Source organism: Callorhinchus milii, unplaced genomic scaffold (assembly GCF_018977255.1).
Source record: "Callorhinchus milii isolate IMCB2004 unplaced genomic scaffold, IMCB_Cmil_1.0 Scaffold4, whole genome shotgun sequence".
Classification (NCBI taxonomy): Eukaryota; Metazoa; Chordata; class Chondrichthyes; order Chimaeriformes; family Callorhinchidae; genus Callorhinchus; species Callorhinchus milii.
The window spans coordinates 49,654,836-49,670,389 of NW_024704745.1; the positions used below are offsets into that span (position 1 = coordinate 49,654,836).

At 39.3% G+C, this 15,554-nt stretch overlaps 1 protein-coding gene across 1 annotated transcript in view; it reads right to left on the minus strand.

Annotated features, from left to right (window-relative positions):
* Window positions 1-15,554, minus strand: part of grik1a (glutamate receptor, ionotropic, kainate 1a) — a 159,501-nt gene that overhangs the window by 8,075 nt on the left and 135,872 nt on the right. Inside the window, exon 16 of the mRNA XM_007901250.2 lies at window positions 9,969-10,219. Within this exon, the coding sequence (XP_007899441.1) occupies window positions 9,969-10,219 (251 nt within the window). The remainder of the gene's footprint in view (window positions 1-9,968; window positions 10,220-15,554) is intronic.

Here is a 15,554-nt window from a genome sequence, read left to right on the forward strand (position 1 = left end):
CTATATCAATGCAAGAATTATTACTATTATTACTAAAAGAGGATAACCTTGAGCTTTAGATAAAAACAATGGCTGGGTCACATCTTGACAATACAGGGTTCCTGTCTACCCAAGCTCACTATCCAAGTTTCAGGCGCCTTGGGACGTCCTCCTGATGTGAAAGGCGCTATACAAATGCAATTTGTTTTTGTTGTTGTTATTGTTTTTAAAACACAAGAGGTGTAACATAGAGGGAGCCCGAAAACAAATCCTGTAACACTGTTTAGGTGTAACACTAAAACAGCAATATCTTAGTCTAGTGTAAGGTACAAATATTAAATGGAAATGGCTTCAAGCGGACACAAACTCCCTGACTACATTTTGTAAAGATTTAGGTTGAGCCTTGAGTATTGATAGGAGAGAAGGTTGTTCAATGCATGCAGTTGACAAACTATTTTGACTGTAAATAAAGCAACCAAAAAGGCTGTTATCATAGTTATTAAATGGAGATACACGAGAAGAGTCAATAGTTTTTAGAGTTGTTAAACCTCTTCTTTGCTCATCTCAAGGCTGGACTATGGGAACTCTCTCCTCGACGGCCTTCCCGGCACCTCCCTCCACAAGCTGCAGGTCATTCAGAACTCTGCAGCTCGTGTACTGTCCCGCACCAGGCTTCGGGAACACATCACTCCCACCCTCGCTCGCCTCCACTGGCTCCCCATCCCCCAGAGGATCGAATTCAAGATCCTCATCCTCACCTACAAGGCCATTCATGGCCTCGCTCCCTCCTACCTCTCCGACCTACTATCCCCCTACCTACCTGCCCGTACCCTCCGTTCCTCTGGCTCCGGTCTGCTCCACATCCCCCGCCCCAACCGCCCTACCATCGGTGGCCGGGCCTTCAGCCTCTCAACCCCTAGGCTCTGGAACTCTTCCCCCAGTGCCTTCGCCGCTTCCTCCCTTTCCTCCTTCAAGGCCGGTCTCAAGACCTTTCTCTTTGACCGTGCCTTCAGCTCCCCTCTCGACTCTCTACCCCCTCCTCGCTCCCTCCCTTCCCTCCCCTCACCCTGACCATTTCCCCCCTGCTCGGGTCCTGACCCAACTGTACAGCGCCTTGGGACGTCCTCCCGACGTGAAAGGCGCTCAATAAATGGAATCTTGTTGTTGTTGTTGTTGTATCTGTTAACCTCTCTGTTTACAGCCTGCAAATGTAAATGTTGGTATTTATTGAAGTCTGGAGCTTAGAAGATATAATGCTACAGTTCTTAGTTCTCTCGTCCTTAAACTTTTCCTCTTTGAGTAAACTGTTTAAATGGTAAACTGGGTGGTAAGCACACTCCAGGTAATTGCTTTAGTGAGATATCCCTGTGGAGAAATTTCACTTGTCATACTCCATCTCTTAACATTTTAAAGCCTAGAATGAATTTGTCAACTTATTGAATTCAGTCTTAACTCATAGTCAATTTTCTGTAGTTTTAGAAGAATTTACAGAAAACTGGCTTCAAATTCAGTTTGTACTTAAGTTCTTGTGAAATTCTGGACACTCTAAATTGGTGCTATGCTACATAAATCAGAGTAAATCTAGACTCAAGCAGAATTGCTTCCCACCAGCTTTTGTGGAATGATATTGTCTGTCTGGTTATCCTTATCTCCACTATAAATTGTTGTGACTGCTCATACAATCTTCCAATTTGCCTGTTCTTCCGATGGACTTTTCACAGCACTATAGGAAAAGAGAAGGAACTTTTTCCCAATGTCCTGGTCAAGAATCTTACAGATAAATTGGTCAATCACCTCATAGCTGTTTGTAGAACCTTGTTTGCAAACAAAATTACTGCTGGGTTTCCTTACAAAACCAGTCACTACACTTGACAGTGGTTACTGTAATTAGCTTTGAGATGTTTTGATATGATCAGAGCTAAGCAGATATAATGTTACAATTCTTAGTTGTAACATTATATCTTAAAGCTAATTACTGTAATGATGAAAGTTCTTAAAAATCAGGGAAATTGTATGTGGCAAATTCATTAACGTAGTCTTTTGAACTGTTTTTTTGTAAAGTACTTTAAAGAACTTATAGAAAAATGATGTCAAAGTTAAGAATTTAACAATTCTGAATATTCTCAAATGATTAGAATTAAACCCAGGTATAATTTCTTCCACTGTACGTTTGATAATGACTATTTGTAAGATTTAATATAACCCAAATGACCAGATATCCTCAGTAGACATCAGTGAAAGAACTAATTTTCTCAGTCACTGTTTTGGCACTAATACAGCTGTGAGGCCTGAAACCTAATTGAGAATGAGATTAAGCTTTAAGATGCTTTAAGATTCTGTTTCTGTTTAAGGAGGTCTTAAAATTACAACAGTAAATAAGATTTCACATGGCTTAGCCTTAAGACCAGTGTTGTAAATTCCCAATGCACAGATTTTTGGAAAGTGTTTAAATTTAATTTGGAGCCTGGTTTTTTCACAGTTCCCAAAAAGAACTGTTTAGATTATTTCCCCCTCGTCACTGTAAAATGCAAATGTAAAATGTCAACCTGACTCAGTAGAATAGGGCTCTTGCTTGTGTGTCAAAATGTTGTGGGTTCAAGTCCTGCGTCGGGACTTTGAATTTATAGTCCAGTCTGACACTGAATGCTGTGCTAAGGAGAACTGCATTGTCAGAGATGCTGTCCTTCAGATGAGATATTAAACTGAGGACCTGTCTGCCTATTCAGACAACTGCCGTTCAGTTGTTAAAGATCCCATGACACTTCGAAATGTTTTTTTTGTCCTGGCAAACAATAACCCAGATAAAAAAATTGGTCTTTCACTTCAAGTCTATTTGTGGCATATTTCTGTGTTGAATTAGGCTGCAGTGTTTGCCTACAAATACACAGTCACTACAATTCTGAGATAGCTCCGTGAAGCAATTTGAGATGCTTTAACATAATAAACTGCTACATCAAATGCAAGGATTATTATATCATTCTGATACATAGAATATTGCATGAACTGAAGTAAGGCAGACATGACTACATTATTGGATTTTATAATCCTTTCGAAACGTTCAAGCATTGTTTTTTCAACCAACCTTGACATTTTCATCAGCAAGGATGAGATGTGAAGTTTTAAATGATAGGCACAAGACAAGCCGGTGCTGCTGAGTGATGAATGACAGGAGAGGCTTTTGTGAAACTTATGCATATTTTAAAGACAGGACCTGTAACTAGCTTTATAATACATTCCTTGTGCTCAGAGACCAGATACACCTGCATAGAGGATATCTTTCTAGCATTCATCAAAATGTGACTGATGTTGGAAAAATACTACTGAGAAATTGCATGATGGTATTATACAGAGTATTGATGACAGCATGACCAGATAAGGAAATTGGAATATTTTAAAGGGACAGACATCCAGAAAACACCCCTTATTTTCCATGGTATGTGAATGAATGTTACTAGATCACTAGAATGAAGTCCCACTCCCACAACTCAACATAAATAATAATAATAATAATAATAATAATAATAATCCTTGCATTTGATATAGCGCTTTTCACGTCAGGAGGACGTCCCAAAGCGCTTCACAGAACACACTGTAAAGTGAATTGACTGTATATTTGTGGGCGAACGCGGCAGCCAATTGCGCACAGCAATGTCCCACAAACAGTCATAGATTGAAAATGACCAATTTAATTATTGTTTTTAGTTTTGGAGGGATTATTATTAGGCGTGTGGAGTAAGGAAACTTGCCCAAGGTTTCGCCCTGCCTGGAATTGAACTCAGGTCTCTCACTTGTACATAATATGATGTGCATGTGGATATAAACCTTCAGTCCAACAATCTATCAAAAACAAAAAACAACCCCCAGTTCATTTCCTGATGTGATACCTCATTGAAAATAATACCCACATTGAAAAGTAGCAACAGAAAATATTTTAATTTACCCAAGTTGAACATGCCCATATTAAGAGATAGAGGTATAGGTAACTTTCACCGGATAAATGTAGCAGATATGACATGGAGCACATTATTTTCGTTATGATTTATTGCATGTGAGTTAAACTGTCTTGATTTGATTCTTTTTAATTCAATGATCCATCTAATGTATCCTCTGTATGTGTATGTATTTGTCTAACGCGCATGTCTAATCTTCTGTATATTCACGCACGTGTCAAACACGTAGCCTCAGTATATGCATGAATGTGTCTAAGCAAAAGTTTCAGAAACTGTTGAATTTCAAATGAAGCTAACATTTAACAGAGTGTTCTGTTAAACATAGCATTACACTCCATGTTTTGCATATATAGCTATTGGCAAAGGATTTTCTTCAATATGGAGTGAAATCTTAATGAAACTTAAATTATCCGATTAAGGTAATTTCTGCTTGTATAGAGTGTCAGATCTGAAATGTTAACCTAACTTTCTGTTTTGGATGCTGATCAAACTACTGTGCATTTCCAGCATTTTCTGTTTTACCTCTATTTTGTTTTCATGTTTTTGAAGATAATTTAACTTTCTAACAACATAAATGCCAAGGATAATTTAAAAAAATTCAACCCATCCTTTTACAACTTTGTCTTCTCCAATGTAACACAGTATCACTTCAATCTGAATGTCTCGAATGTTTCTATCTCTATTTCTCCAACTGTGAGATTGATACAAACATTTTATTACTTTTTTCAGTGAAGGTGTTCTTCCTAAAACCTGATTTAATGCTGTTTTCCATGATTCTAAATTTACATTTACATAGAATTATATAGAACTCTACAGCATTGAAACAAAGCCATTCTGCCCAATTTGTCAATGCTGGTGTTTATACCCCGCCTTTCCTAATCCCCTCTTTCTAATCCCCTTTCCTAATCCCCACTCCTAAGTAAGTTTCCTTCATGTATACAAATTGATTTTAGAATGCAATGATGGGATTTGAATTCAGGATGTTTCATTTGCGCGACAAGTGTTGTTACTACTGAACTACAATGCCCATTGTAAATTTATGTCGCTGTAAATGTATATCCCACATTATTTTTGTTAATTTGAAGTAATATTCTGGGTTTAATTCTATCTGTTACATTTCCATGTTTTATATACCTCAATGAGGTCCCTTCTCCACCTGAAATGTGAGAATCAGAAAATGGCCCATGAAGAAGATTTCCATTATCTGTTAGATTCCAATAAAAGTTCATGTAACAACAATGCTTCACTGAACTGCGAAGATGACTATAAAAGCACAGGGATCTAATAAATTCTGGTGTGTTTCACCAACATGTACATTGTGTAAATGTAATAGGGTTGTTTAATCTTTTGCAAGGAATTTTGAGGATGGGATGGATTTCTAAACACATTTCTAACTTGTTGGTTCACAAAGATCTTGCAATCGTTCTGCTCCATCTGCTGAGGTATAGCATCTTGCCCCCTTATTTTGACAACTGGCTTAACTTCACCATTATTGTAAAATGAACAAACCACAAATTAAATGCGAAGACCAGATAGTGATGTAATGGCACTGTTGCCTCAATAATATCATCACATTGGCTTTTTTTGCAAGACAACTTTAGCCCTTTAAGAATATCAGATCTTTTGCACTCGATCAAATATTCTTCTGAACTTGTCCCATTTGCTGCTCGAAATACAACACATTAAGATAACTTCTCACTGATGGTAAGAAGACCAACGTGCACAAACCTTTCACTGCCCTCTCTACACAGTGTGGATGGAGGACTGTGGCCGTATTCCCCTCTCCTCCCGGATTAGTTTGCCACACTCTAGCTCAGTGGAAATCGTGGTTCCAGAAGTGGAGTTGGATGGATGAGTTTGCTTACATTGTAATCCATAAAACAAACAAAAGGCCTTGCATGCAATAAAAAAGTGCAGAAATAGCTTTAATTACAAAAAAATGTTGCAAAGGAATTGACAACAGTGTACAGAAAATTAAACATAAAAGTAAAAGTTCGGAATGACTTTTTAAATTCAAATAAATGAAGTCCCGTACTAAGCAAATGGACACACATGATACTGACAGTGAGGCAATTCATGCTAAATGGCAAAAAAAAGGTAAAACCCAACATTCAGACATTTCAGTAAGAATGAATGATTCAAAGGTACGATGGACTTAAAAAAAGCAAAAAGAAATAAAGTACATTTTTTTTAAATGCCGAAAACGATAAGACAGAGAATTAGAAAATGATCAGTTGATTTTGCAGCGGTTTATGTAATTTCTTTAATGTTCTCTCATTTTGAGCAGTAGGGGGATTGACAGTTTAATTACTATGCTAGCCGAAAAGAAACATGTACAGTCAAGATATAATCAAATGGGTTCATTGCTAATTGCAGATGACAAAATTACTGTTGCGGAAATAAAAATAAAGTGTGAAAAGCATCCATGCATTGAAATATTATTTGTTTTGATAAGCTATTCAGCAAATCAAAAAATATGACATTGTAAATGGGGCACATGTTTACTATAAGACAGTGAATAAGCAGGTTGCATATTGTGAACTGTTTTCACATGCGATGAATCTGAATACTACACCCAGGGTAAACTCTATAGAGGCCAGTTTTAGCATCAGTTAAAAGCTTTGCATAATTTAGGCTTTAATGCCATCTTTAAAGTTATCTTCAGACGATGTTTGCAATTCAGTTAACTTCACAGCAGTGCTCTGCAATATAGGATTATGAGCCAATGAAAGTCCTTTCTTATAAGCACCCATAAACTGACATTTAGTGGAAGTTTAGTATTTGATCTTGTATTGAAATGGATTGTACTCGTATTTAAAGACATTGGAGCCTATAAATGCTGCATATGTAAAAATTCAACATAAACAAACAACCTCTTTATGGCCACCAGGTCGATTCTAATTTTGGAAATTATGGGTGAAAGAGCCTCCAAAAATAATGCAATTGGTTACAGAAACACTGGGGCCTAATTTCCAGTATTTCTGAATGGGATTTTTAAATAAATCATCCGAATGGGGGTCTCCTGCCAATAACTGGAATGCACTATAACCTGCAGGAACTATGCTCTGACAAAATCTACCTCCGGAGCATTGTTCCATTGGGTTGATAGGATTTCTATTGGGATTCCTTATTTAGCAATCCCATTAAAAATGCCTCAAGGTGGAACCCAAAGAGGCTCCAGCTATATCAAGATGTAGTTCATCAAGCACTTGCTCTCTCTAGTCTTTATCTGTAAGTAACTCATCTATAGTAACATCTGACACCAATACTTCATTACTTTACTGTTAAACACACATTACAGCTGAGCTGATTTCAATGTTAGAAATAGAATGTACTGACTCTGTACTGAATGTATTGACTTTGAGAGCTAAATTAATTTGGTTACCTATGTACACAGAAGTCAAAATAACAGCTGAATGTGTACAATAAACACCACAGTGCATGTAATCTGGAACACAAACAAAACCTGACCAATTCTCAGCACTGTCATGCCTGTTCCTCCAGATAATCATGGAGTCACACAAGTGACAGACTGAGAAAAGTGAAACATTTATTCTCTAAAATCAAGGCAAGCCAGTAGCAAAAAATACCAGAGGAAAACCAGAAAGCAAATACTGCAATGTACAAAAGTGACCCGTCTCCATGGCACTGTTTGGATCTGTGCAGGTGGCTACTTCCACTCCTCTTAAAACTCCTCTTAAGGGCCCGGTACGATTCATACAGATAAATGGAGATAAAAGTCAATTGTGACAGTATGTGTGGAATAGTATCCTGTCTTCTGACAACAGTGCTTCCTAATTTCCAAAGAAAAACATTTGCATAATGTCAAGAAAATCAAAGCAAACTCCCTTAAAACCTATGTTTCATTCTATGTCACTTCAAAGAATATGCTACATTCTTTTTGCTGTAGCAGTTTGCTATTGCTAGAAGGTCAATCCCCGAACTGTGTGCAGCAAAATATCAAGACGTGCCATTGAAAAATATCAATACGTGCCATGAAAATGCTCCTTTGTTAGCTCAGTACAATGGTAAGTACAATGTGCCATGTGCAGCTGACTGCATGCAGACTGCAAAGGCACCCAGTGTTAGTTCTGGTCTGTGCTGTGTTAACTCTTCTCAGCTGGGTGGAAATAGTGTCAATATAATTGGGCCATGCCTTCGCTGGCCGAGGGAGAAGAACAATACCACTCAGCGTCCAGTAACCTCTGATGGAAATTGCTTGTGTGTGGCTCTCAAATGATGAGAAGATCGGGATTAGCAATGAGTTTGGATACTCTTAAGCATGGTGAAAGGTTTCTACATGTGTCAGACACCCGGATGACCAAAAATATGCTTTATTGTAGCACTGGGCATGAGATATTCGAGCCAGAGAAGCAGGTTACAAACGAGTGGTCCTGTGTTATTTAAACTACGGAGCGAATCCATAAAACCAGCAGCACATTTTATAAGAGTAAAACTCACACAAATTGCATAAGTCAGGACCACAGCATTTAATATAACTTACAATCTTGCATAAGTCATATCATATATGACTTATACAAAGTTATGTATAAGTCAGATTTTATAGACTAACGCATAACAAAATCAATAAACATATCCTTGTCACTAACTTGGACTTATTTGTACTTGTATTGCCTGATGCCATGATAACAGACCAAGACCTTGTTTCCCGCACTTGTTTCAGCAGAGTACAATGTACTATAGTGTACTATACTGAGTGTGCAGTACTTCATCACTGCAGCCGGTGAGAGTGCACGCAGTGACAGGTCAAGACCTGGTTTCCCGCACTTGGTTCAAATGGAACACTGCGCCTGTGCACTTCAATGCACCCGGTAAGTGCAGTAGTGGCGTTACAATTTAGGAGATGATTTGCAAAAGAATTAGGATTATTTGGGACCCCAAAAAATTAAGATTTAAACAGTTTGTGCAATGGTAAGCAGTAGTAGGAGATTGAATGGGACTCGGCTACATGTATGACTTAAGCAATTATACGATTTATAAAGAAACGATTTGTGTGAGTTTAACTGTAAAATATTATATCCACTTATTAAATTTATAAAATAATCCCTTTATTATAAATTTCCCAACCCGTTTTCCCAATATTTTTTCTATGTATTATGTTATGGTATATAGAAATCGGGGTCAATATAGTGATACATTTGATATTTATCACATGTTTGTTAGTGAGATAAAAGCTTTTTACTAAATAAAATACTCCAGAGTAGCTGGTATCTCACTTTACCAGCAGTTTAATACTACAACCCGAAAGCCAGAAGTCTAATTCCATTAACATTGAGAAACAGTTTTATGGGGACTGACTTCAGGGTATATTTGATTTGATAAGTATTGACCAATCTATGAGACATAATAAATTGAGGTGTATCAATTTCCCTGAACATTAAATTTGCTTAATATGCAAACCACTGTTAACATCTGTACCGCCAGTTGTCAATGGCGGTACCACTAAGTTTGACAAATGCATTTAAATATCATTGTTTTACTAACCCTGTAGGTAAATTGCTTGCAGCCCTCCACTTTTTCATACTCTATTCATATTTAGATTTAATCATCTTAAAGATTAAATTGCTTTATAGATTTGCTGAGTAGGTTTTGTTGATAGCTTTCCATTGGTTAAGTTTTGATGCAACACTTACTTATTTCATTAAAGCCTGTTTATTGTCGTAGGCAAAAAAACAAGGTGGGGGGAGGGGTGGGGGAATTCAGTCTGGGTCTAGATTTACTCTACTTTCTAAACATTTTAGAGAACCCGGAATTTGGCAGATTGTTGAGTTTAGACTTAACATTGAAGGCTGTTTTCTGTAGCTCTTAAAAGAACTTACAGAAAACCAGCTTCAAAGTTAAGACTGAATAATTCAATAACCTGCTAAATTCTGCATGCTTTGAAATACTAAGAAAGGAGAGTAAATCCAGACTCAGGAGAAATTTCTCCCCCTGGTATGTTTGGTGGAAAGTCCCACTGTGGTCATTTGTGTTACATACTCCACATTGCAAATGCATAATTAAAATAATGAAACTTACCTGTTCGATGTCACTATTTCTTCTTGATTTATATATAAACTCCCCGATGGCTACAAAGACAGAGAGAACAAGCCCAGCAGCAAGTACAATAAATATTCCTCCAATGTTTTCGACACCAAGGGCACTTGCTTCTTTGCTGTCCTCCTCTGGGCAGCCGTTCCCTCGCCACCATTTCTCTTTCATCATGTGCAGCTTTCCTTCCTCCTGTAGCTGAAGGATTGCGATTGTGATTTTATCTCTATATGGAGATCCTATCAGAACAAACACCCAGTCAACAGAAAGCAAATCCATGCACAAATGCAATGTAAATTGGAAACAGATAAAAGTGTCACAAATATTGAAATTCTAAAGAGAGACAGAATCAGATTGTTCTCAACTGTAACAAGACCCTGTTTTATTCGTTGACATTTCTATTCACAATTTGTAATTCTTTTCAGATAACAATTATTCATTAAAATATTGTGATTACTTTTTGCCTTAAGGAGATGCTAAGAAAATTTTCAGGGTGATGGAAAAAGCATCGACTATTTTATTCCACAAAGGAAAACAGAGGTTAAAGAGGAAACTGGGATTTAGCTGAATCAGGTAGGAAGGAACTGCATTTGTATAGCACTTTATCACATCAAAATGACTGAAAGTACTTCACAGTAATCATGTTCAAGTCTGGTAACTGTTTTTGTAGGCAAGTACGACAATCATTTTGTGTACAGCATGGTCTCAGGAATAGCCATGTTGTGAATGATCCTAGAGAATTTACTTCCTAGGAAAAATTATTTTTTCTTTTCAAGAAGTGCCTCGCCGCCTCTCTTGCCTCCTTCAAGACACGTCTCAAGACCCTCTTCTTTGACTGTGCCTTTGATCACCCTCCTTCTCCCCATATTCTCCATCCTCCCCTATCCCGACTCCCACCAAAACACTGATTGTCCAGGGACTTGGGACGTCCTCCCGACTTGAAAGGCACTATACAAATGTAATTTTGTTGTTGTTGCCATGAGATCTTTAATAATATCCATCCAAAGAACAAACAGATGGGACTTCAGTTTAATGTTTCACTTAAAGGACAGCATCTCCAACAAAGCTTTGCTTCCCCAGCACTTAAAAGGGGAGGGAAAACAACAACAATAAAATTACATTTGTATTGCGTCTTTCACGTTGGGAGGACGTCCCAAGTCGCTGGATAGACGAGTTTCGGACCCAAGCTGGCAGTTGGGATCGGGGAGGGTGGAGGACAGGGGGGAAGGAGGGAGATCGAAAGTACAGTGGAAGAGGAGGGTCTTGAGACGGGTCTTGAAGGAGGCAAGGGAGGGGGCAAGGCAGAGAGACTGTGGGATGGAGTTCCAGAGGGTGGGGGCAGAGTAGCAAAAGGCCCGCCCACCAATAGTGAAGCGAGCGAGGTGGGCAATGTGAAGCAGGAGGGAGCGAGCAGGATGGTAGGAGCAAGACCATGGATGGCTTTGAAGGTGAGGACCAGGACCTTGAACTGTACCCTCAAGCAAGGAGTTTGCATAATCAAGCCTCGATGAAATGAAAACGTGTATTAGGGTTCGGCCGTCTGCAGTGTGAAACAGTGATGGAGCCGGGCGATGTTGCGGAGGTGCGGGAAGGCAGAGCGGGTCATGGCACAGATGTGGGATAGAAAGAATAGTTGAGGGTCAAACAGGACCCCAAGATTCTGGACTGGCTTAGTAAGGTGGCGTGTGCATCCATGCATGGTGATGCTATCAGTGCCTGAGGTGTGGAGGCGCTGACTGGAGCCAATCAGGAGAGCCTCAGTCTTGTTGACATTCAACTGAAGAAAGTTAGCTCTCATCCAGGACTTGATGTCTGACAGACATTCTGTCAGGACAGCAGTGGTCCTGGAGTCAAGGGCGGAGGCAGAGAGATAGAGTTGGGTGTCATCCACATACATATGAAAATTGACCCCATGTCTGCGGATGATGTCACCAAGAGGCAGCATATAGATATATAAATCCATGCTATATAAATATATGCTATATAAATCCAAGTTGTTGTTGTTGTATAAGATATGGTTTGGGAAGAGAGGGAGCAAGGGAATCAAGAGTAGAGTAGAGGGAGCTGTCGGGAGAGTGACCGGGGATAGGTCATTGCGGGAGGAAGCCCAGAGGGGGAGGAGTTCAGATAACTCCAAGGCAGCTGAGAGGGAGGCGGGGGGGTGTGAGATTTTTTTCCAAGGGCGGTAGGAGATGGAGGTGGGTTGGGTGGTGGTGGGGAGAGGAATTGAGGAGTTAAGGGAGATGAAGTGATGGTCTGAGAGCCACACCGCCACCACGATGGTTAGGTTGAGGGGTATGGTGGAAGGTGTAGCCGGGTGGTGTGGCCTCTGTCAGGCGGAAGGTGTTGCTTGGAGTGATCCAGGTTTCAGTTAGGGCGAGAATGTCGATGTTTTCGTCAACAATGAGGTCTTGGATGGTGAGTGTTTTGTTGGAGAGGGAATGAACATTTTGTAGGAAAAAGGTTGAACTCACAACCTGAAGCAGAAATGGATCATGACAACTCATTAGCAAAGAACATTGAACATTGAAGGGCTGATATGCTAAAGACCTTATAAACTATGGGTGAATGAGGATATGTGTCATTCTCATATTATATAAAATAAACTGAGGAAAAAAGTGCTGTGTTAATTCTCTATATTCTATACACAGAGAGATGAAAGAGAAATTATTAACATTCACTTCAGAATATAGACAACAGCCAATTGCCTGAGAAGGACACTTTATTGTTTGTAATTTAATTGAACTAAATGGGACTATGACTCCAAGGTTTCCAATGAAATCTCTTGCTGAATATCAAAAGCTGTGCTTTTCCACTGAGGCGGAAAATTGTCTTCTACTCCTGGTTGTGGGTCAATTTCTTTATCTGTTGTTTTCCTGAGCCATATTGACCATTAAAGAGAAAGACAGAAAATATCTCTGCGGAATTTAATGAGAAGTAATATCGAAACAGATATGAGATGGGAAAACTTAGACTTGAATTTATGTGAAGCAGTTGGGAAATATTTCAATAAGCAATGAGTGAAGTGGAGGAATGTGCTGGAGCTTGAGGGTAATATGTGGTATGTGAATTGGACTAACAGAGATCTGGTCAGAACCAGAGTGAGGCATGGATTATGCAGTGGGGTTTAAAATTATTTGAAAGGTCAAATCATGGGGAAGTTCTGATCGTGTCTGAAGGAGAACATTTAGCGTTGGCTGATGCGAAGATTGATTTTTAAAGCCGAGTTAAGCCAAAGTGGTATTTGATATCCTGGGATCTGTGTGGTAGAAGGAATAACAGCTCTGTTGACCAGGAGCAAGTGGCTTTTGGTAAAAACAATTTGAAAGCTGGAAATGCTTCCCCTGGTGCAGGTTATTGCAGGTCACCTCCAAGAATGTCCCACAATGTGATACATGATATCGGGTGCTGCATTTTTCACCCCATACAAATACCCACATAGTAAACAACAATAACAAAGTTACATTTATTATAATAATAATAATCCTTGCATTTGATATAGAGGCTTCCCATGTTGTTAAAACGTGTCAAAGTGTTTCACAGAATACATTGTAAAGTGGCTTATTGCACATGGCAGTAGCCCACAAACAGTTGTGGATTGAGTGACCACAGTTTTTTTTCTTTTTTGGACGGATTATTACCCTGGAAAGCGATCTGCCAATCAACAAACAACTGGGTTCTTACTTACTGCTAGGTAAAGAGATGTGTTAGTAGCATATATAGTGTGATATAATGTATAGTGTTTATAGCACCTTTCACATCGGAAGGACATTCCAAGGTGCTAGACAGTTTTTACTTTATGTAACCAAAAATAGAAAATAGCATTATTATTCTGCTCAAATTAGTTAAATAGAGTTTTGCTAGAATTATATGCTTGAAGTGCTTTGAATTAACTAGTAGCTATGTCACTGTACCCTGGAGTGATTATACTGCTGTTATCTTAATGGAAATGATTGTTGCTCTTCAATTCAACTTGGCATTTAATCATTAGAGAAGACCAGAAGTGGAAAGAGGAAGAGCCACACTTTTTGGAGGAGTTCACTCCTCCAAAGATGCAGTTATTGTGAAGAGAGAAGCTGGAGTGAGTAGATAACTTACACACTGGTGGAACTAGAAGTACACAGGATGATATTCACATTTTTAATACAGTACTACAGTATCAAGCTATCATTGATAAATAATGTGACAGGAAACCACATGCACCAATAATGTATGCTTTAGCACAGAATACTCTCAGTGGTGCATTGTGCAACTCATAAAAACACTAATGATTTTCCTATATTTGACTTTCTTGGTAAGAGAGAGCTGCAGTAGGCAGGGGAGGCACAGCTTCTCGTGTACAATAATAGGTGTCGTGGACAAAGCATCTATGCCACTTTCACAACCACAAACTGTAAGTTCCACATCAGGAACGAGCGCAGTGGCAGTGTGTCAGTCTGGCTCAGTGGTGGCACTTTCACCTCTGAGTCAGAAGGTTGCTCAAGCCCCATGTCAGGACTTGGAATCAGATAGTCTAATTTGACAGTCCAATGCAGTATGTTGCACTGTCGGAGGTGCTGTCCTTTGCCTGATAAGCTAAACCGAGGTCCCGTCTGTTCAGGTGGACATTAAAGATCCCATCGCACTATTCCAAAAGAGAAGGGAGTTTCTCTCTCCTGATGTCCTGCCAACAATCCCACAAATAAAATTGGTCACTCACTGCATGGCTGTTTGTGGCATTGCTCTGTGTAAACTGGCTGCCTATTTATCTGACAAAATACACAGTCAATGCACATTAGAGCATATCCTGTGAAGCGCTTTAGGATGTCTCGGTGATGTGATAAGGCACTATAGCAAATGCAAGATTCTTCCTTGTTTTAATATTCCTCCAGGCCCCTTGTTATGAAGCCCAGCATCCCATTTGATTTTTTGATTATTTTCTGGACCAGCAAACTAGTTTTTAATGGTTTATGCATTTGGTCTTTTAAAACCATTTGTTCATCTATATCCACCCCCCTTAGTGTTTCCCTATTTAGAATATAGCAATTCACTGTTAATACAACCTCAATCTTAGGCACTGACGTTTTGAATAAGGATTCCAATAAGGGTTCTAATGAGCTTACTAATACATGTATAACGTGGAGTCCTAGCTCAGTGGTTAGAGCACTTGCTTTGTAAGTGAGAGACCTGAGTTCAGTGAGGTAAAGCCGTTGCTGGGTTCCACTGAAGTGACCAAAGGAAGAGAGGTGAGGGGGGGAATGGAGTTATCAGTGACATCCCAGAGGTTCAAGGGACAGTGTGCTCTGGTTACCACCAAATTGAATGTCATTGGTGACTGTGTATAGGGTGGTTTCAGTGTTGTGGACCGATTGAAGGATTGATTGGAGGGTCTTGTACAGGAGATGGTGAGTGAGGTGCCCAAGTAGTTGGGCGGGAATGACAGATTCCGGTACCTTGGGAAGAAAGAGCAATAATAGTAGTAGTTCAAAAAAGAAGCGGGATAGAGGAGAAAACAAGCTAAAGGGAAGTGAATGTAAAATGATATGTAAAATAATGTAAATGGAATCACTATTACACCAAACCAAATCTTGTCCT